The 22,103-nt window shown below is 36.3% G+C and overlaps 1 protein-coding gene across 4 annotated transcripts in view; it reads left to right on the top strand.

Moving 5' to 3' along the window:
* The window catches only part of LOC108555632 (neural-cadherin), a 424,295-nt gene that overhangs the window by 400,908 nt on the left and 1,284 nt on the right, over nucleotides 1–22,103 (top strand). For all 4 annotated transcript variants that reach the window (XM_017911407.1, XM_017911406.1, XM_017911405.1 and 1 more), the window contains 20 exons: nucleotides 5,408–5,551; nucleotides 8,960–9,075; nucleotides 10,357–10,521; nucleotides 12,099–12,236; nucleotides 13,205–13,391; nucleotides 13,888–14,121; nucleotides 14,694–14,866; nucleotides 15,064–15,213; nucleotides 15,326–15,631; nucleotides 15,903–16,176; nucleotides 16,286–16,494; nucleotides 17,260–17,592; nucleotides 18,033–18,239; nucleotides 18,896–19,167; nucleotides 19,237–19,442; nucleotides 19,871–20,013; nucleotides 20,366–20,977; nucleotides 21,106–21,406; nucleotides 21,507–21,696; nucleotides 21,779–22,020. In XM_017911407.1, coding sequence (XP_017766896.1) covers nucleotides 5,408–5,551; nucleotides 8,960–9,075; nucleotides 10,357–10,521; nucleotides 12,099–12,236; nucleotides 13,205–13,391; nucleotides 13,888–14,121; nucleotides 14,694–14,866; nucleotides 15,064–15,213; nucleotides 15,326–15,631; nucleotides 15,903–16,176; nucleotides 16,286–16,494; nucleotides 17,260–17,592; nucleotides 18,033–18,239; nucleotides 18,896–19,167; nucleotides 19,237–19,442; nucleotides 19,871–20,013; nucleotides 20,366–20,977; nucleotides 21,106–21,406; nucleotides 21,507–21,696; nucleotides 21,779–22,020 — 4,602 coding nt within the window. The remainder of the gene's footprint in view (nucleotides 1–5,407; nucleotides 5,552–8,959; nucleotides 9,076–10,356; nucleotides 10,522–12,098; nucleotides 12,237–13,204; nucleotides 13,392–13,887; nucleotides 14,122–14,693; nucleotides 14,867–15,063; nucleotides 15,214–15,325; nucleotides 15,632–15,902; nucleotides 16,177–16,285; nucleotides 16,495–17,259; nucleotides 17,593–18,032; nucleotides 18,240–18,895; nucleotides 19,168–19,236; nucleotides 19,443–19,870; nucleotides 20,014–20,365; nucleotides 20,978–21,105; nucleotides 21,407–21,506; nucleotides 21,697–21,778; nucleotides 22,021–22,103) is intronic.

Here is a 22,103-nt window from a genome sequence, read left to right as displayed (position 1 = left end):
TGTTCTGAAAAAGGGACTTGAGGAGAATAACTATTATCGAATCGAACACTGTTATACCAGACCCTGGTCGTTGAACCACTTTCGTTTCGATCACGTTCGATGACATCCGTAACGTGAGAGCCTTTCAAAATTCCTCGTTCACAATTATCGACATTGTGCCGTTTCGTCATTGTGTCGTTTAAAATGGTAATTGCCATACCTATTTCTACAGCCTGATCGTTTCGTCAATCGAAAATGACTGTGACGTTCTCGTGTGCTGTTTAGAAAATAAAGGAAAATAGATTTTTACCCTTATAGCAATTTGCAATTTATATAAATAATTTATAGAAATAGTTTACATAAATTATGAAGAAAGAAAGGAAGAGAGGAAGAGATTCTTAATATGGCGATTTCAGAAATTTATATTTTAGGTACAAACAGCTGAGAAATTTTCGAAAGGAAATTGGGAATTTTTTGGAAAAATTGAGAAAATCATGGTTAAAAATTTTCCACTCTATTCTCTTCTTATATAATTTCTTTTAGAAACACAAAGAACATCTGCTTCTAGATAGCATGTTTCGAATTTTTGTCACAAATTAATTCCCTCTATGTCAATTTGTATGGATACAAAGGAATCCTTACGAAAGATTTAAGGAGTTAGAAAATGAATATTTTCCTGCACACAATTTTTTAAATACTTAAATTTTGCATCAAATTTTTAATATGCATATTTAAAATTTATTTTCTATATTTTTTCTTTTTAATTCCATTTTGTTGTCTTAATGAAACCAATTTCGAGCTTCGATTTTCGGCCTACATTCCAAAATCTCGTCGGCCATGTATTCGACACCAAAAAATCTTTAATCGCTATGACCATACCAGTCCTGTTTGAATATTAACTTACTCGGAGACTGACAAACACGAAGAAAGAGTTGAAACTGAACTATAATTTACGACACAACGCGTGCGATCCCTCAACGAAGCTGAAGCGTTTCCCAAGATTTAATCTTGCCCAAGATTAATTTCAACAAATATTTATCCGCTCGAAGGAAGCGGGGTAGCGAAATATGAAAGGTAGCAGCATAAAAAGTATCTCTTTCAAAAAGGTAAAGAATTCTTCATCGTTTGATGGAATTTCATTGGATTCATTCTTTTGAGATAACGGGGATACTTGTTCGGCCAGTGAGAGAAAATTACGCGGATAAAGTGGAAGCTCCTCAGCCTCATCGCTTTTTTATATAAAACGAGCCATACCGTTGACTTTTCCACGATAAAAGGAAGATCACTGGCGAATTATTTTCACATTGGTCACTTTAAACCGTCCTCTCATAAAAGGACATTTACCCTCGGCAACGAGATAAAGGTACACGAGAAGAGTGGCTTTACTCGGACTTTTAATTTCAAAATGCGTTCAAAGGTCCCTAATACGTCTTCTAATTTCAAATTTCTTTCCCTTGTGCCTTTGACCAACTCGCTGGCAGACGATTCTTCGAGAATCTCCAACGTGCGAGTCCCTAAAACCAACAGATCAATCGTAATCTTCGCTTCCGGGCCTGTACACCCCCGATTCCTCGAATTCCACGGACGAAGAATCACGCGAATTACTCGAAGAGACAAAGACACCGATTTCTCAAAGAAATTCCAACCCTTGTCACTCTTCTTTTATCAGCAATATCCTAAAGCGTTTACCCTCGTCCACGTTTAATCCCGTTCGTCCTGTTAGATGTGATAAGCTTCCAAAATCCTCTACGCGATCGATCGTAGCTCGTGATTGGGTATATGATTAATTGTTTGAGTTTTGAGTAGGGCGATAGTGTTGATTGGATTTTGCGTCCGAAAACGTTATTGCGTTTGCGGCGGTGGTGGTGCTATTAACGGTGCGTTCGGATTTTATCATAATAAATCGTTAGACTTACTGGTGTCCAAGGGTAGTGAAACATGATCACGTCATTTGGCATCCTTTTAGTAGAAAGTGTCGTAAGCGCGATCACGATATTGAGAAATCGCACCGTATGTAATTTTTTAACGCGAGTCATAGCAAACGCAATTGCGATATTTAGAAAGCGTATCACTTCATATTTTTTACCATATATTAGAAAAAAAAAGATGCAATTATGATGTTAAGGAATCGCATCACTTAGCATGTTCCATCATAAATCAAAATAAACGGAATCGCGATAATTCAAAGATCGCATCCTCAAATATTTTTCAGTATAACTTAAAAAAAAAAGAAAAATAGGGGAAACGCAATCACGATATTCTCAGCCCCTGTCACTTATTATTTTTCATCACGAACAAAACCAAGCTATTCTCATCGCTTCGGTATTTTTCGATAAGAATTTTTCAACGTCCCTGCCACTCGAACGCACCGAATCCGTGCTGAATTCCGAATGGTTCGCTACTCACGATATTTCGGCTGCACAGCATGGCGTTGTGCGCGAATTAACTTAACCAGGCTGGTATTTGTCGAACAAAGAGAATCGAGGCAAGTTTAACTCCCCAAGATACGCGGTGGCGGATTGCCCGAAGCGATACCGCGTCCCGGGTTTCGGCAAATTGACGCGGGAATTCATCTTAATAATCCGCCTATTAGTGGCGCGTAGATATTTCGGATACGTCGTTTCCACGATGGCCTAGCCAACCACGCGTGAATTCCAGCTGGCTGGAAATCAACGCGAGAACGCTCGCTCGAGTGTGCAGAGTCTCGTTTTGAAGGTGGTTCTTCTCTCCCTTCAACCCTCGCGTTTGTCCTCTCGATCAGAAAAATTAGACACTCGCGACGATAATTTTCGTGAAAGCACCTGCCTCGCGAAATGGTCCGTGTTCTCTCATTTTCCTTCCATCATTTTCCTTTTTTCTTCCTTTCTTTCTGCTTTTCTCCCTACGAGGTCGTTGTTTCCAACGAAGCTCCGAGCCAATGCATTTTGAGGCAGTTCGCAATGGCCGATGGTGAATTTGCATAGGGTGTAAGGATTTTTAATGAGGCACTTTGAGGCTATTTGGTAAAATTCATCGGGGAAAGTTTGGGTTTCTGTGACAGTATGACGATTTGTTTGGAACTTTGATAATTCGATAATAGTTTGGGGAATATTCGTTTGTCCCCGAAGGTCCAAGTATTGGAAAAATATGTGGATAGGTGAAGTCGATGCTCGTTTCGAGGATGAACGTTGGTTTACGCGAAATAAATCTCCAGAGGGTTGAGAATAGAGTAATCGTGAAAGAGAAAAATTTCTCTTTAATTTAATATTGAATCCGGAGATATATAAAATTGAAATTATTATTAAATTATAAAAAGCTTATTGAACTCGGAGGAATTCTACAAATTTGGTTTATAACTCGTTAAAAAATAAACAAAGGGTTACTCTAATGGAAATATTGCTTTTATGATTTTTAACTTAAATATTATTTTCCAATATTTGGTTCGTTTCATATATTCGTAATTAGTACAAAACGGAAGACAGTGTTATGGAAACACTCGTGTTGTATGAAAATTGTTTAACTCAAATTTATTAACCCATATTTATGAATGGAATACGTGTTATAAGAATATCGCATTTTAAGAGAACTGTCGCTATTTCTATTATGTTATAAGAGGGTTAAATGTTCGGGCATTTTCTTAGATTTTTCTACATCGTCGCGGCTCTTTAATGCAGGATTTCCGTCTTCGCTCTTAACTTAGAAACGCAAAACGAGCAAGAAAGAAACTCTACTGACCGCAGCCTGCGATTTCATGATAAATCAGTAGCCGTCGCTGCTTTCGTAATGAACTTCTATCTTCCTTTACCCATTTTATTGCGGAGATCGATACCCGGTTTCTCAAATCTCCGACCCGTAACGGAAGCTAATAAATTACCGAACATGAATTTTCCATTAAATTATCTGTATAAATTAACCGTGAAATATCAAGTTCTGGGACCAAGTCGGGATCGCTACGCGATCTTCGTTCCTACCTGAGCTAAAATCGAAGAGTACGAGATTTCAAACCGATGTATACCTTTTATGCTTTGCTTCTAACCATGTCAGACATTGGAAAGATGAAACAAGAAATTGCTTGATTTACCTATTTTTATTACTTTTATTATTAATGTAGGAATGGTAAATGAGGGGCACTCATTTATTAGGATACAGTGTCCCTGTCTGGAACTCAGGTCTGGAGGACCTGTTAGGATCTGGTTACCAGGATGGGCCGTAAGAGATCGGGGGCCAGGCCACGTGAGGGGGCCTCACGTAAATTCGGCATAAACCGAGGGTGACGGCTGAGGAGGGTACATAAGTGTATAAGCCGAGGGTACAGCGGCCGTGGTCCCCGCGAGGGTGACCCTTCGGAGGAGCTAACTCGGAGGGAGGAGTCTTCTCCACCCTTGATCTTGGCATAGAGCTGAGTTTCTCCTCCTTCGGGAAGGCGTGTGTCCCCTGGACGGACCTTAAAAGGGTCCATCCTGGAAGATAGCAGGGTCAGTTAGTCGTCAAGTTAAGAGTCTAATGGACGAGTTAAGAGTCAGATTGAGAGTTAAGACTTGTGGAAAGTCCGTCGGTGTTCGAGATAGTCTTACGAGATAGAGTTAATCAATCAGAAAAAGCCAGCCAAAGGAAAATTCCTACATTAATGTACACTTCAAATTCATAATTCTAGTATCAATATCCAATACATTAAAATTTTTAGTCGAATGAAATTATTTCGAAATGAAAACATCAAGATAGCTCTGTCATAAACATTGTAGATCACCAAAATTACATTACACAAACGAAACAGGCTCTCTACGCCAGGTATGATATTCAAATGAGCCAAAAAAAAGGGAAAGAAAATTCAAGGTAGAATTTAAATATATATAAGTATCATATGCAGATCTCCAGGTAACATAACAAGCAGCGAAATACGTTCTGCCTACGTACTTTCTTACTGTGCAACATACTCTCGAAAGCGTGACTATACTTTTCAACGTGAATATTTAACCGATATTGCCTCTCCTGTGTAATTTAAGCTAAAAAGCAGTCGAAAAGGAAAAGAGGAAAAAAGGAAAAGGAACTGATAGGAAGAACAAAAAATGGAGGTTTAGTCGGGGGAAAAAAGCTCGCAATGGGTGTGCACGCAATATGCATGGAGATTCCTCGGGAATTTTCAAACCGGTACATGTCATGCCATTCCGCGTGATTCTCTCCGAATAGAATGAACTTTCCGCTCGATGGAGTAAAAGGCTGTTCGCCAGTTCCTCATCCGCTGTCGTGCTCCAGTCTTTCGCGATCGGTATCGTGGGAACTTAGAAAAACACGGGAATGAAAACGAATTTGCATTTTCGAGGGACGCCGTGACGGGAGGCAGGAGCTTTGAATCTTTCAGAGAGATTGCCTGCAGCGTCATATTCGTTGGCTTTCATATCGTCGCGAGATGGAACGAAGTCTTAACGTTCTCTCCTTTTGTCTGTTCCAGTGACGAAATTCATCCGTATTGGAATAGCTGACAAGAACGACAATCCGCCTTACTTCGACAAAGGCCTCTACGAGGCTGAAGTAGACGAAAATGAGGATATCCAGCACACGGTGCTCACTGTCACCGCCAAAGATCACGATGAGTGTAAGTTGGACACACGCGTGAAGACACGCGATGGATTTTTGGGTTTGATGAATTTGCATGAAGCTTGTGGATGTCTGAACGTGTCATTGGGATCGATGAAACGAAACTGTTACCGTTAATTTGTTTTCTTTGAATAAATTTATCAGGCGATTTATCAGGAATAGAGATCTTTTCGTGAAGATCATCGAAGATCTAATTATTTTATTTCTATTAATTGATGTTTTTCTTTTTTTTGAATTGAAGATTGGAAATGAATTGGAGGGTTCATGTCGAAAATGATTCTCGCCAATTTCTTTTTAATTTTGAAATGTGTGAAATGTGAATATTGAGATGATCGATTAGACATATTTCTTTTGTTGAAAATATCAGGACTTACCAGGAATAGAGATTCTTTGATGAAGATCTGGTCTGAGTAATTGAAAATCTAGTCATTTTACACGTATTGAATTATTTCTTTTTTTTTTTGTCCTGCTGGAAATATGATGAATTAAAGAACTGACGTTAAACACATTTTAATCCTAAGCATCTTAAGTTTCCCAGTCACTCTAAAAGGTAGTTCTTCGAGCCCACCTTTTCCAAATTTTGCCTGAAAGAACTACAGTTTGCATGAAGTTTTACTATTTTTAGACATATTAAACATTGTGGATGGTTTATTATGTGATCTATAAATTATGATTATATATGTTGCAGTAAAAATTAATTTTAATTAATTTCAATTAATTTCATAATACAACAATATAAAAATAGTTTCTTTTTATATGAGTTCGAGGAAATTTCCCGTTGGGAGTTGTAAAAGATATTTTAGGATGTGAAGGTTTTAACTGAAGCTTTTGGAAGATTATTTGTATATACAGAAAAAATGGTATGCGGATAAAATTCGAGTAATATCGGTCTGTTTTTCTAGTGGCAAACAAACATCGGTATTTTTATTTGTTCAAAAATATGTTTTCACTGTGTCAATTCAAACAATATTTCTTTCGGCTCTGTTTATGGAAGATGTTATGAAAAAAGAAATAAATAGCATTGTCAGTTTTAATGGACACTTAAGCGTGGTAAATTAACATACGATTTTCTATAGGGGTATATCTCATTTGTGGAAAACCATGTTTTCAAACGATTCGTATATATTTTTACTTATACAGCATACAAATATTCGCTTCACGTCTATTTTTTTCAACAACATATATTTACAATACGTTTTTAAAACTTCTCGAATCGAAATCTCAATAACAGCTTCCATTTTAAAAGGCGGAATATTTTTTCTGCATATAAACTACAAAATATCGTGAAAAATATTCCAAATATTTAATATAACTGCATATTCTAAAAGGAACATTATAAATAAAATTGATATCAAATATATTTACTAATATTTAGTAGAAAATCTATATCAAATATTAATTAATACAGTAAATCTCAGTAATATTAAAAATATTTAGTAATTAAATTTCATTTATACTAATTTTATATATTAATCAAACGGGTAAATTTAATCGATAGTACCTAATAAATTGCAAATTTTATCTCTAAATCGAGTTCATATTAAACTAAAAATCGCGATGTCATTCTTATCACAATTATCGAAGAATTGTCAAATTCTTTCCGAAGAAATAATTGTCAAGAGCAGCAATTCTCGTAGTTAGAGGAGCAGCCGAAGTTGCCATCGTATGTTTAGCCTCTATTCCTGATAATGATTTTATACTCGGGTTCGAAGTTCTGTATCCTTAACCTGGCTAACAAGTTTCGCGAAAATCCATCTGCCACTTCGCGACTCGAAAGCACATAAACTGCTTAGGAAACTTTAAATACCAGATGGCTCGAGCGAAGTCACGAAACATACTTATCCATCGGACCTCAATTAACAACTTAGAAGTACGGATTTCACAAGTTCTAATAAAACTCATTTAAGGATACAGTCTAACTTGCCTGCTCATCTATGCGACATCTTCGACTTTTTCTTTTCTTTGTCTCACGAATGCAGGAAAAAGTCAGAGGGAAACTAATTCAACTACTATTTGCGATCGAATGTTTTACCCGAGGAAATTTACCAAATAACAATTTAAAGAGACCGCTAGTTTAATAAATCCCAGAGCTTAGAACCAAAAGTCAGTCTTTCAGAGACAGTTCAAACGATAATCGTATCGAATATTAGTATTTTTCTTATACTCTTCTCCCTCTCTTTATTTTATCTGTAGAATTCTCGAGAAAGTTGTTAAGATTTATTTCTATTTTTATTTATTTATTCTAGAAATTAATTATAGGATGGCACAGTATTGGAAGTTCCACGATTGAAAGAATCAATTGACACACAGTACTCATTTGCGTGCAAAGAAGTGCGAGTCGTATAATTGTTAATTATCGTAACGATGAAGACTGTAAACAATTTGCACGCAGGCTAACTGCTTTTAACTGTTTGTTAACGTCACATAAAAGTGTGTGAACATTGTTACTGGTTTGATGAAATTACCAAATCGGTAGAAAAATCATAAGATATAAAATCTCCTTCACAAGAATTCTCCAGCACCTCTATTTTACAAATGAATGTCTCGATCCATCGATTACGAAAATAGCAAAGTACCAAGTTGCTACTTTAAAATAACCATAAAAGTTTCATAAAATACATATAAAACTCTTACCTATGTTTCACAATGTCCCCAACTCAAACATCTACGCCTGTAACATTCCACTAAAATAAACTCACCATGGATAAGTTTAAAAATTAAAGTAATTTCATAAAATTCAACCGAACTTATCGTGAACTCGATTAAATAAAACTTCATTGCAATTATTTCTTAATAAGATACTTCCCTTTATATTTCATTATCAAATCCTTTATGTCTGGCTCACATTTCGTCACTTTCGACTTTCATTCGCAAAAATAAAATTTTACCTTTACATATAGCAAACGAAAAAAAAAAAAAAAATAATCGAATTGAGCATAAAAATTTGCATTACCTATAAACCATTCGCACGCGAACAAAATTTTTGTACCTACCATGGATTCGCTATCCACCTCTAAATCCCCGAAACTTCGTGCGAAATGAATCCAAAGCCATAAGTCCCAGCCGAACTGTCATAACCCATCTCGAGGTTCGCAATCCAGCTTTCTCGACTCGACATCCTACCTTATTCCAACTGCAACTCTCACCTCTCCAGCAACTCGATGATACATCTCGAAATTCGCACTGCTGTTGTTTAGCCAACTCGGTACTTTCGATGCTAAATATCCGCGCATTTGCATTCCTCCGTGAAGCGACTGCTCGTTCAGTGATCGCTAAAAGTTGAAGACGTTTCCCTCTGACGTGTGCATCTGTCATCCCTGGAGCGACGCAGGCTGACGGTGGTAAAAGAGCCGTCGCAATTTCGCCTGGCATCCTATTTGAAAGGATCTTTCTCTGCATTTTACAGCCTCGCGTATTCGATATGAGATTACGAGCGGTAACATAGGCGGCGCATTCGCCGTGAAGAATATGACTGGTGCCATCTACGTCGCGGGTCCATTAGATTACGAGACGAGAAAGAGGGTTAGTGCATCATGGTATCATGGAAAACACTGACAGCGGCGAAGGAAAAAACGACGGAGACAGGGGACATTTTCGGGGGAAGAAATGGAGAAAAATGGAGAAATGGGTGAAACAGGATCCGGAAGAACGGGGTCCGCCGATATGTCCACGGTTAATCCTTTTAACCGCGTTTCCAACTCCGCGTTTTATTACTCGCGGCCCAATAAAACCGTGAAATAGTGCGAAAACTTGGGCGTTTATTGCACGTTTCCTGTCCACTCGTTTGTCATTGCTTTAATAAGTTTCTCGTTTTATGCGCCCCAACCTATCGCTCGAACGCCATTTTTCCAAATTTCATTGAGAAATCTGATCGCTCTGCATTCCGTTTTAAACATATTTACCTTCTCCCGTTTTCTTGCCCTTTTCCTTCGGTACTATTCAGAGAATCTCGATTATTATAATAAGGGATATTTACAATCGATCAAATGTTTAGAGTCACCGTGTATTTTGTAGAATCTAAAAATTGTAAAAGGAATCTCGAATTTTTTAGTCTCTCACTATAATTCTTTAGTTCAAATAATGTTAAAGTAAAGAAAATTGTTTTTCACGTTTATAGTGCTAATTCGAAATTAACGTAATTTAATTTTTAATTTGATTGAATTAATAATTTAAATGAAAATTGTATTTTATTCCAATAGAAGATGGTTCTCATTTCCATTGAATTTACACATAAAATTATTAATCGTAATAATTAATATCGAAAAAAGAACAACGCTTATCACGTTCCCCATAATAACGATCCAAATTAATTACTCACTTTTCTGCCCTGTTTCATTAAAAGGAAAAGTTATTTAACGTCGTTTGTCCATTCTACGTATGGCCACAAAAAGTACCCTCAAACTCCGTTGTATTTTACAACCTTCATTTAAAAAAGCGATCTTGTTTCTCCGAAATTTCTTTGGACCGTTAAGTACGCAATATTGCCCGGTACCTTATCTACGTAATCCTTTTTTTCAGAATTCATTCTACTCCGATATTTATCAATTTCTTTTACGTGACTTATCAACGGCCGAATTTCCAGATGGCGAAACACGTTCTTCATCTGATTGGTCCAAAATTTCTCCAAGGCTCCGTTTATCTTCCAGAACGAACCCCCTTATTTTCTCTTTTTCCTTTTTCGACTCATAAACCGTTGACCTCCAAGAACAGCTTCCATTATCCCCAGAAACAGACCGCTGTCGGTGCAGTAACTCGGGTCAGCTGCAAACGCTGTTATCCACTTGTTCCGCTTTAATCTTGCAGTACGAGCTCCGTCTCACCGCGTCTGATAACCTGAAAGAAAATTACACGACCGTTGTAATACACGTGAAGGATGTGAACGATAATCCGCCGGTCTTTGAGCGGTCGAATTACCAGACACAGATCACGGAAGAGGATGACAGGACGCTGCCGAAACGCATCCTCGGGGTAATTATCGCTTTTGTTCAGCAAGTCAATGCACTTTAACCTCTTAACCATTTTAGGATCTTAGACTCTATATGCATGCTCTGTAGGTTTTCTGAAAATATTTTCAGCTAAAAATACTTTGATCTGACACAGGTATCAGCTATGTGAATTTTCTAAACGCTATTTCGAATCGAAATATATATCGGCTTTGTAAGTTTTCTGAAAAATAGTTTGAGTCGATATTTAACATAATTTTTTCCCTGTACCATTCGTTATCAGCTTCGTCTATGCAAAATAATTTTTCTCTTTTTCTCGTGTAATACTACGTACATTCATTTTACGATAAAATAGAGGAAATGTAGAATAGCGATTTAACAAGAATTTACGGAGACTTGTTACTTTTCGAACGACCAACTTAATTAAAATGTCTAGCTGGCCAATAAATCCACCTTTTCGTTCTCTGTACATTTCAATTGGCTTTTATCTATAGCTCGCTAAAGCCGTGATCGTCGGGAATCACGTAAGAAAATAGGATAACGTCGGGAGCATGATCACATTCCCGAAAATTGTAAGTGGAAAAAGGGAATTGGTTAATTAGATTGTCGGACACGGGTTCGACTCCTGGTTTATCCAATTACGTCGGGGGTATTGCCACATTTTTTCTCTTGCCCGAGTTTTTTCTTTTCAGAATTTTCGGAACAAAGGGAAATTATAGTATTTGGATACTGGCGCACGTTATACGCGTGGAATAATAAAGAATTCAGAACGTAAAACCCGGGATATCAAACAAGGAATATGGATCATAAAGTATGGATTGTACGATATAGAATACATAATATGGAATATAAAATATTCAGCATAGTGCATAGAATATGATATATGTGAATATAAAATTTGTGGATGACGATCAAAGGATATAAAATACCAAGATATCTGCCAGACCAACTGAATTTACGAGAAACAAAGAGGGATTCAAGCTTCAGCGAAGTTGTGATTTTAATCCTAGACTGTCACGGTGATATGCAAATATATCGACTCTCTAGTGCAGTTCTGAAGTAGCTCGATTAAAAACTATATAACTGAACCTTTAAAAAATTTTCATTTCTTATTACACGTACGAAATTTAATATTATAGAAGTCATAAATTATATATCGCAACTTTTAATATATACGAGAATCCGTTTTCTTTATTGCGTTAAAGTAAGAACTGAATCTTCAAAGAAAATATTAAAGATTATCGCGATAGAATTCTAAAGAATTACATTTATTTTTAAATCTTAGCACGTTTGCTATTATCGCTGTTATTGCTCTATTTCTCCACGGATATTTCGATATGATTTCTAAAAATAAGCCACTAATTGCAAAAAGGCTTGTCTCGCGTGTATAGCAAAATTAAAAAGAAAAATATTATCTACACGAGTAATTAGCAAATTCGCAAAAGTTCGACATAGAATATTTAAAATAGTTACTAATAATTTGATGTAATTCAGATGTACTTAAAAATATAACAGAATTCAGACCCCATCATCAGCAGTTAAGAATTAATATTCAACTACTGTGATAACGTATTAATTCTCTATATTATAATTTTTACACAGGTGAACGCGACTGATGGCGACCGGGATAGACCACAGAGTATTGTCTACTTCTTAACTGGTCAGGGTATCGATCCTGATAATCCACAAAACAGCAAATTCGACATCAACCGGACGAGTGGAGAAATTTACGTTTTAAAGGTTGGTCTAATTTGTTAAATATCATAAACGTAACCTTGCATAAAAATCGAGTGGAATCGAACTTCTAACGACGAATTCCATTTCCAGAAACGAATTCTCTCTGTCTCTAGCAATTAATTTTCCTTCCCACTGACGATTTTAATTTTTCAGCGCTGATACATTATTAAAACGGAAGACTGCTCGCCGCAGATTCTTCCGAGAATTTCTTAATTAAACATTTCTACATCCGCGTAAACTTGTAACTCTATTAAAAGTTCTTTCTCCTGCTTTTACCTCCAAAGACTCTTTAGAGGTATTTTTATCCAAGATTTATTTAATTCTGCGGATCGACCGACGGAAGAGTATTAATTAAACGAAACTAGTGCAGCATTTATCTTAGTTTAGCACGATATGAAAAGACTGGATGAGATATTAACATTGGAACTTTCAATTTCTAATACACGTCTATATTTAGTATATCTCCACTTCTGGAATTTTTGTTCAATTTTATTTCACGCATTCGATTGATTCTTAATTTCTTATATTTAAAATAAATATCTACTTTTCATTTCACGAAGTTCACCAATTTAGTAAATATAACAGTACGTAGAATAAAATTTATTTTCAATATCAATATTGATAGCAACGTTAAAAATATTTTAAATATTTATTTGATACTTGTAATGTATATTAAATATCTAAAATATTTTAAATATTAATAAATCTTTCGATCACGTAATTTCGTTTCTATTTTTGTACAAGACAGCATTAAATTTGCGAAAAGCCGTATTTCTTCGGTAACTGTCATAGATACTCTGTTATTTTGGATAGTTGAAGGCTTCAGTGTTAGATAAGTTTCATTTGGTTCGTAACTCAACTGGAAGGTACTTTTCGCCCTTTCAAGAGATAAACAGAATGGTTCTTTTCCTTTATTAAATTTGCCTCGCATCCAAAGTCATCTAAGGACGTAATCCGGGTGTTCTCCACAGCCACTGGACAGGGATCAGCCAAATGGAAGGCCGCAATGGCGGTTCACTGTGTTTGCCCAAGATGAAAGTGGAGAAGGTTTGGTCGGATATGCTGACGTGCAGGTAAACCTGAAGGACATCAACGACAATGCACCGACTTTCCCGCAAGGAATTTATTTCGGAAACGTCACGGAAAATGGAACTGCAGGTAACGTGGAATCATCGTGAAACCATCGTCACAGATCGTCACGCGTGATAGTTATTTTCCTTGATTGCCAGAGATATGACTACAGACGAAACAAATTTTTAATGTTTTCAAATGAATGCTTTCATCGAGGTTTGTGTAAAAGTTGCTAGTATTAATTGCATATGTAAAACTACTTGTAACAAATAGCAGTAGATACATTTTTTTAAGAACGAGATGCTTACCTAGTATTTATCTAGGGATAAAATAATACATATGTTGCTACTTTGTGAATATGTAGGTTTTTCTCTTAAAATTTGAATTTAAAGAATTTGAATTGTTAATTTAAATTAAAGAATTTTGCCTATGGAACACTTTTTAAACGTCTCAGTTATGTCTGTAAGATAGAATACATTAATGTAGGATAAATATTAATTTTTATTTTACTCTGTTCCTGTGACAAATGTTGATTTCATGAAGGTGTTTATGTAATATCGCTCTGTTGCTATGTTATTTACAGGAATGGTCGTAATGACAATGACTGCAGTCGACTATGATGATCCAAGCGAAGGTACAAATGCTAAATTGATTTACTCGATCGAGAAAAACGTTATCGAGGAGGAAACTGGTTCACCAATTTTTGAGATTGAATCGGAAACTGGTGTGATAAAGACAGCAGTATGCTGCTTGGACAGAGAACGCACTCCAGATTATTCTATACAGGTGGTAGCGATGGATGGCGGGGGGTTAAAGGGTAAGTTAAGAAGCAAAATGAGATATAGAATCGAAAAGAGATATAGAATGTGCAATGTTCTTTTTATTTTTTAATTTACATTTTAGAATAATATCTTGGATATTATAGTAATTATTTATATTTCATTATGAAATCTTGGATTTTGTAATTATTTTAAGGAGATTTGAAAATTTTTTACTACAAACGTTAATTCTTAGAATTCAGTATTCCTTGTTACTAAATTAAGTTAAGGCTAAGGAAGTGTTACAATAATTTAAGTTTTTTAATCATACAAATTTTAACTTCTTGGTACAGATATTTTAACTTAAATATTCTCTTCTATTGAATTTATGCAAAATTAAAGAAATATATATTTTTTGGTTTTATTTATGTATTATATTTAATTTGATGCTTATTTATATTAAATACCTTCTTTTCTCAAATTAAAATTCTGTTGAAAACATATTCAAAAATAAGGTGCTGAAGTCAATAATGTATCAAATTATCGGTGTAAACGACAAAGAGCATAATTATTCATTTAACGCTTTAATTTACATCTATCAAATTCTCTACGAAATTTTCTCGATATACAGGGACGGGGACGGCATCTATACGAGTGAAAGACATAAACGATATGCCTCCCCTATTTACAAAAGACGAATGGACCACCGAGGTGGACGAAACGGAAGGTCCAGATCTACCGGAAATGCCAATTCTTACAGTCACAGTTCACGATGAGGATGAAACTAATAAATTCCAGTATAAGGTATACATTTGTCATTATTCCATTAAAATCGTTTCTTTCCACGCTTCTCTCAGCTCTCTTCTTTAAAAAAAAGGAATTTTAAAACAAAATTCTCAAAAAATAAAAAAATCTTGATAAAAATAATTCAAGATAAATAATCGAGCTGAAATAATTTTAATCGTATTGATTATTACTTTGGTATTATATTTCAACCACAGGTGATCGAAAGCAGTGGTTATGGTGCCGACAAGTTCACCATGGTGAGGAACAACGACGGTACGGGTTCCCTGAAGATCGTGCAATCGTTAGATTACGAGGACCAATTGCAGAGCAATGGTTTCAGATTTAAGATACAAGTCAACGATAAGGTATTCGATTTATGTAATGGAATTGGTATAAAAATATTTGTAATAAAAATATTTCCGACAGTTACATCTTTATCCCGAAATATCAAACGATGATATTCCTTTTATCTTGCAGGGAGAAGACAACGACAACGACAAATATCACGTGGCATATTCGTGGGTAGTGGTGAGATTGCGTGACATAAATGATAATCAACCCCAGTTCCAGAAGGCGAATATCGAGACCACGATACCGGAGAATGCTCGTATTGGAAACACCCTCGAAACATTCACAGCCACTGATCCCGATCAGGGTAACAAGAGCAAGGTATTTTATTCGATCGATAGGAGTTCCGATCGCAAGAGGCAATTTTCGATCAACGAAAATGGCACGGTATCGATCCAAAGGAGTCTCGACCGTGAAGAAACACCGAGGCATCAGGTAAACCATAAAATAGTACCATTTTTGTAATCTAAAGTTATACTGATAATTTCGTAATTCAGGAAGCAATTATCCAGGTTAATCTCAGTTATCATATATTCAGCTCCCACAAGCCAAGAATCCAAATATATCCAAGAGAATAAACCCTAACTTTCCACTTTTCGAACATCAAATAAATGAAAAAATAAAATCCTAATAACTATCTCTAAGGGCCAGCTACCTAATTCAAACCTAACCTCATTTCTATTTATTCCAAACTCGTCTTCTCCAGGTGAAAATCTTGGCCATCGACGATGGAATCCCGCCGAAAACCGCAACGGCCACGTTGACTGTAATCGTGCAGGACATAAATGACAATGCGCCGCGATTCCTGAAGGACTACAGGCCAGTGTTGCAAGAACACTCTCAACAGAAGAAAGTTGTAGAAATCTCGGCGACTGATGACGACGATCGATCGAAGAGTAATGGACCACCGTTCACGTTCAGAATGGACCCGAAGGCAGACGATGTGATTCGTGCTAGTTTCAAAGTTGAGAGCGATAACAGTGAGTCTGGACGCAATCCTATTACATTCCCGTGGGGGATACTACGTTGTTAGCCATAGTTCGATAGTTGTCGCTAACAAACGCTCGTATCTTTTTCGTCTGCGCGCAGAGGGAGCGAACGGGGATGGCATGGCCATTGTGTCGTCGTTACTATCATTTAATAGAGAGCAGCAAAAGGAGTACTTGATACCGATCGTTATCAAAGACACCGGCGCACAGCCGATGTCTGGGACCAGTACTTTAACAGTTATTATCGGGGACATTAACGATAACAAAATGCAGCCTGGATCGAAAGACATTTTTGTATATAATTATGCAGTACGTATTATATTTTTCTCACTGAATTTTATATTGGACAATTTTATAGCAGAATCTCGATCATTACAATTAATCATGCAGATAATCGGTCTGAAAGAAAAGAAATTTCAGATTGTATAATAAATCAACTGGAAATTAAAAATTGTCAATTGAATTAAATGTCATCAAGTTGATCAAGAAATGAAATGTCGTAAATTAACTAGAAGTTAAATTAATTTCGTATTCAGTAAGACGTGTAGTAAGATGCAGGGTAAATAATGAAATATCACGATTTTAGATAATTCCAAGTTATGGATTGCTTCTATCATAAACATTTGTGTGAATTTACTTCTTTATCCTTTTTTTTTTTTATTTTCTGCTTATTGAGATGCAATACCCAATGCATTCTGAGTTTCGGTATTGGTTGAAATAGTATATCAATTAGTATATACCGGCATAACGTCATTTGTGCAAAGCATTGATGAAACTATATCATCATCATCGCTGGATACAAATTTTTTAAATTTAAGTACGTAACTCCCTCGTGTAATTAAAATTCGGATAATCGACGTTCTGCTGTAGAACCGACCTTAAAAGACAATTTAATACACAATTACTCGACTCGATCCTTAATTTATTATCCAAAACATACCAAACTGTACAATAGACTACAAACGTTTTCCTCGAAAACTCAGCTGAAGTTTAAGCCAACGATAAAAAATCAAGTAAAATATCGATATATATTTAAAATTCTGATAATTTGATTCGACGGAAACTATCTCACAGGGACAATCACCAGACACAGAGATAGGTAGAGTTTACGTCTTCGATTTGGACGATTGGGACTTACCAGACAAGAAGTTCTACTGGGAAAGTTTAGAGCACGCTCAGTTTAAGCTAGACGATGACACGGGTATGATTTACATGAAGTCAGGCACTCCGGATGGTAGATACCACTTACGTTTCAAAGTCTACGATCGGAAGCATACTCAAACGGACGTCCCAGCGAACGTGACGGTCACAGTGAAAACTATTCCTCACGAAGCTGTATTGAATTCTGGATCAGTTCGAGTATCCGGTATAACGGATGAAGACTTCATTCGTGTATGGGATTACAAGGTGATCTGACGACTAGATGTTTGTTAATATTTTTCATATTTTTTGACTCGTTGAGGACGGTGTGTGCTTGTTAATTTCGTTTCACGTGATCAATGGTATTCTTTGTACTATAAGTTCCTTGGATAAATTAAAATGAATTCGAGATTATCCCATGAACGTCTAAAGCCGACTGTTATCGCGTGATTGGCCAACAGATCCTCACAATTTCTTGATACTTAATTATAAAGAAATGTTAATATTTGTATTTTTGTATATTGTAATCAATAAGCTACTTTTTATTAAGACCACGTGAACCATACTATGAGCACAAAGGTAAGTTGACAATAAATTCTGAAACATGCTCGTACAATGCACAGTCGTTCTCGAAGGGTTAAGTATTAATTCCTTCTGATTTACACGAAACGAATATTTATGTTTTATTTTATTTTCTTTTTTTTCAGTCACAAACTATATCGCGCAGCAAGGCAGAATTATTTAGAGATAAACTGGCGCATTTGTTGAACATCGATAGAGATAATGTAGACGTGTTTAGCGTTCAATTACGTAGAATGCACCCACCGTTGACGGACATCAGATTCGCTGCTCATGGATCACCGTATTATAAGCCTGTGAGATTGAATGGAATCGTGCTAATGCATCGTGAAGAGGTAAATCGAAGTGCATAATTTAAATAATTTTAGACTTGGTACGTAGACATTTTTTGAAAGAAATATCGAGGAATACTTGAAATTACATCCCTTATTATGTATAATTTTATATTGCAGTTTTCCTCAAATTTATTTTCAATTTCTTTTGATATAATTCTTCCGCGATTTCACAATATTTTCGCTAAGACATAACTTCCTAAATACTTTTTACCTCCTAATTTTTCCTACGAAGAAAATTTTGTAATAAAATCCTTATTGTTATGGGGAGAGATTTTACTATATAATATAATAAAGGTTTTTATCCGCACATGCAAAGAGAGTAAAACGGTTAATTAAGACTGAGGAGAAAAATCAAAAGAAAAATGTACACATGTGTGGTGTAAGTTAACAAAAATAATTTAAACCAAGTACATTTCATGATCTGGGAGAAGATTGAAGTTATTAAATATATAATAACAAGGAAATTTTTAAAATAATCTCTTTTCATAACAGAAAATAAAAGAAAAATCATGATATTATCGTATATTATAAAAATAAAATTGAATCACAAATAGAAATGAAGTATAAAATATAATCTATGTACCATTTATTGAACACTGAAATTTTATTTAAAAATATAGATTTAATTTCGTGAATGAATAATTTAATTCCGCTAGATCGAGAAGGAGGTCGGTATCAACATAACTATGGTAGGCATCGACGAGTGTTATTACGAGAACGAAGTGTGCGAGGGTAGTTGCACGAATACCTTGGATATTAGCAACTTACCCTATATGGTGAACGCAAATAAGACCGCACTGGTTGGCGTACGGGTGGATGTAATCGCCGAATGTACATGCGGTGCTCGAAACTTCAGTAAAGGTGAATCTTGCAGAAATAGCCCATGTTATAACGGTGGTCGTTGCGTGGAAGGTCGATATGGATTATCGTAAGTACAGATTTGTGAAACCTGCTACCATATTAACATATGTTACTTAATACGATTTTTATTCCGTAGGTGCCAGTGTCCAGCTGGATACAATGGTCCTAGATGTCAGCAGACTGCGAGAAGTTTCCGTGGAAATGGTTGGGCTTGGTATCCTGCTTTGGAAATGTGCGATAACAGTCACTTGAGCTTCGAATTCATCACCAAGAAGCCTGACGGTTTATTATTGTACAACGGTCCTATTGTTCCGCCCGAGGTTGACGAAATTATGGTTTCTGGTAAGGAAGTATCCTGTGTTACGTGATTTCATTTTCAAGAGTTTTGAACACCGATGCTTCTCATTGATATTCGGTTTAATTGCATAATTTTTGAAGATATGAAATTCGTTTTTATTGACCCTTTTCTATTCAATAAATAAATTTAATATTTTGCTACCTATTTAATGAATAAACTAGAATTTTTTAAAATTGTAACACGTGATGCATGCACGGTACAGAATTAGAAAAGTTTATAACGACTTGAAGTCTATAATAATTCGAAAAAAAATTTGTAGACCAGTAAGAAATCTAGTTTCTTCGATCTACTCCTATAAATTTTAAATACGTCATTTTGTTAGATATTGTGCTGCAATGACTTTGATAAAATGATAGACTTGACGAATAAAGATATCATTACATGATGTGTTATATAACGCGTTTATTCACAGACTTCATATCCGTTGAATTGGAACGTGGAATACCTCGATTGCTGATAGACTTTGGTTCCGGTACCTTGGAGCTGAAAGTGAAACCGAAGAGGACTCTTGATGACGGAGAATGGCACAGACTCGACATTTTCTGGAACACTGAGGTCAGTGTTATCTTTTAACTACATTCAAACGATATTAAAGCAACAATGTACTAGACGATAATAATTAAGGCACACGTAGAATAACAAAATAAAAATAACATTGTCTTTCACGTTCTGAGAATTCTGCTGCTGATCAAATTTATAAGACAATCCTAATTCCTACCTACTCTTACTATAAAAACTCATTTCAATTTTCATTGCACAAATATTTCAATTGAAACTCACAATTCGAAAAGTATGCTTGACCAAGCATCATACCTACGACCAATTATCTTAATTTTCACCATATTTATATGAAAGCAATATTGTCGTACCCAAAACTAATTTTACGTGACTCTGTGACATTTTACAGACCGTGAAACTGATCATCGACTTCTGCAAATCCGCGGACATCTCAGAGGCAGAAGACGGCACGCACCCAGAGTTCAACGACACCAGTTGCCAAGCCCAAGGCACGATACCACCCTTCAACGAGTATCTGAACGTGAACGCACCCCTTCAAATCGGTGGATTATACGTCGAGCAATTCGATCCAACTCATTACAAATGGAAGCACATGCCGTTTGGCAAAGGCTTTGACGGTTGCATCAAGAACCTCTTCCACAACAGCAAGCTGTACGATCTGGCACATCCTGGACTATCCAGAAACAGCGTGGCTGGTTGTCCTCAAACCGAGGAGATCTGCAATAACCAGGAATCCACCTTCCGTTGTTGGGAACATGGTACTTGCGTTGGAAGCTTCACCGAGGCTAGATGTCAATGTAATCCCGGATGGACTGGTCCAGGATGCATGACACCCACTATACCGACCACGTTTAAACCACAGAGTTACGTAAAATACGCCTTGTCCTTCGAACCTGATAAATATTCTACGCAAATACAGCTGAGATTCCGCACTCGAGAAGTCCGTGGAGAACTGTTCAGAGTTAGCGATCAACACAACAGGGAATATGCCATTTTGGAGGTAAGTATTCAGTTATACGGTATAAACTATGTATATTGTGATAAATAATTGTATGATGATGATTCAGAAACAACAACATGAAAGTTTGAGAAGGTCAATTAGTAAACCACGCGACTTTTAATCTCTAGATCAAAGATAGCAGACTGCACTTCCGTTACAATTTAAACAGCATGAGAACTGAAGAACGGGACATATGGCTGACTGCGATTGCAATCGATGACGGACAGTGGCATACAGTTCGAGTGTCGAGATATGGATCAGCTGCTACTTTGGAATTAGACGGTGGCGAAGGTAGAAGATTCAATGAAACCTTCTCCTTCAAAGGACATCAATGGTTACTCGTTGACAAGCAGGAAGGAGTCTTCGCAGGTGGCAAGGCTGAATATACTGGAGTCAGAACATTCGAAGTGTATGCTGATTATCAGAAAGGTACGTTTGTTATGGCTCAAATTGATTAAAAAGAAAAGAAAAGTGGACAACATAAATAAATAATTAAAATAAAATAATTATGAAATGAAACATTGAACAGGATGTCTCGACGACATACGACTGGAAGGTAAGCACCTTCCATTACCACCTGCCATGAATGGAACGCAATGGGGTCAAGCAACTATGGCCAGAAATTTGGAACGAAACTGTCCCTCGAACAAAGCTTGTGCCAACGTGATTTGCAAAGAGCCGTTCGAATGTATCGACCTTTGGAACGATTTCGAATGCACGTAAGTATTCCAGAAATTGAATTTCGTTCAATCTTTTATTATACGTGTAATCCGATAAATTTCATCTTATTACTACCTTCAGATGCGGAGAAGGAAGGATTCGCTCGCCTGATAACCAAGGATGCATGGACAAAAACGAATGCATAGATTATCCTTGCTTGAACGGTGGCAGATGTATCAACCAAGATCCTCGTTTCCGATATAAATGCGTTTGTCCTAGTGGTTTCTGGGGAGAAAACTGCGAACTCGTACAAGAAGGGCGTACACTGAAACTCAGCATGGGAGCTTTAGCAGCTATTCTAGTTTGCCTTTTGATCATACTCGGTAAGCATCACGCGAATTCTATTATTAGAGTGAAAAATAAGAAAGGAAATATTATTTTTTGGAATTAAAAATTATGATCGGAA

Source organism: Eufriesea mexicana, unplaced genomic scaffold (assembly GCF_001483705.2).
Source record: "Eufriesea mexicana isolate 0111107269 unplaced genomic scaffold, ASM148370v2 scaffold202, whole genome shotgun sequence".
In the NCBI taxonomy this organism is placed as follows: domain Eukaryota; kingdom Metazoa; phylum Arthropoda; class Insecta; order Hymenoptera; family Apidae; genus Eufriesea; species Eufriesea mexicana.
The sequence above is the reverse complement of the archived record's forward strand: the minus strand, read 5'-3'. Positions and strand labels throughout refer to the sequence as shown.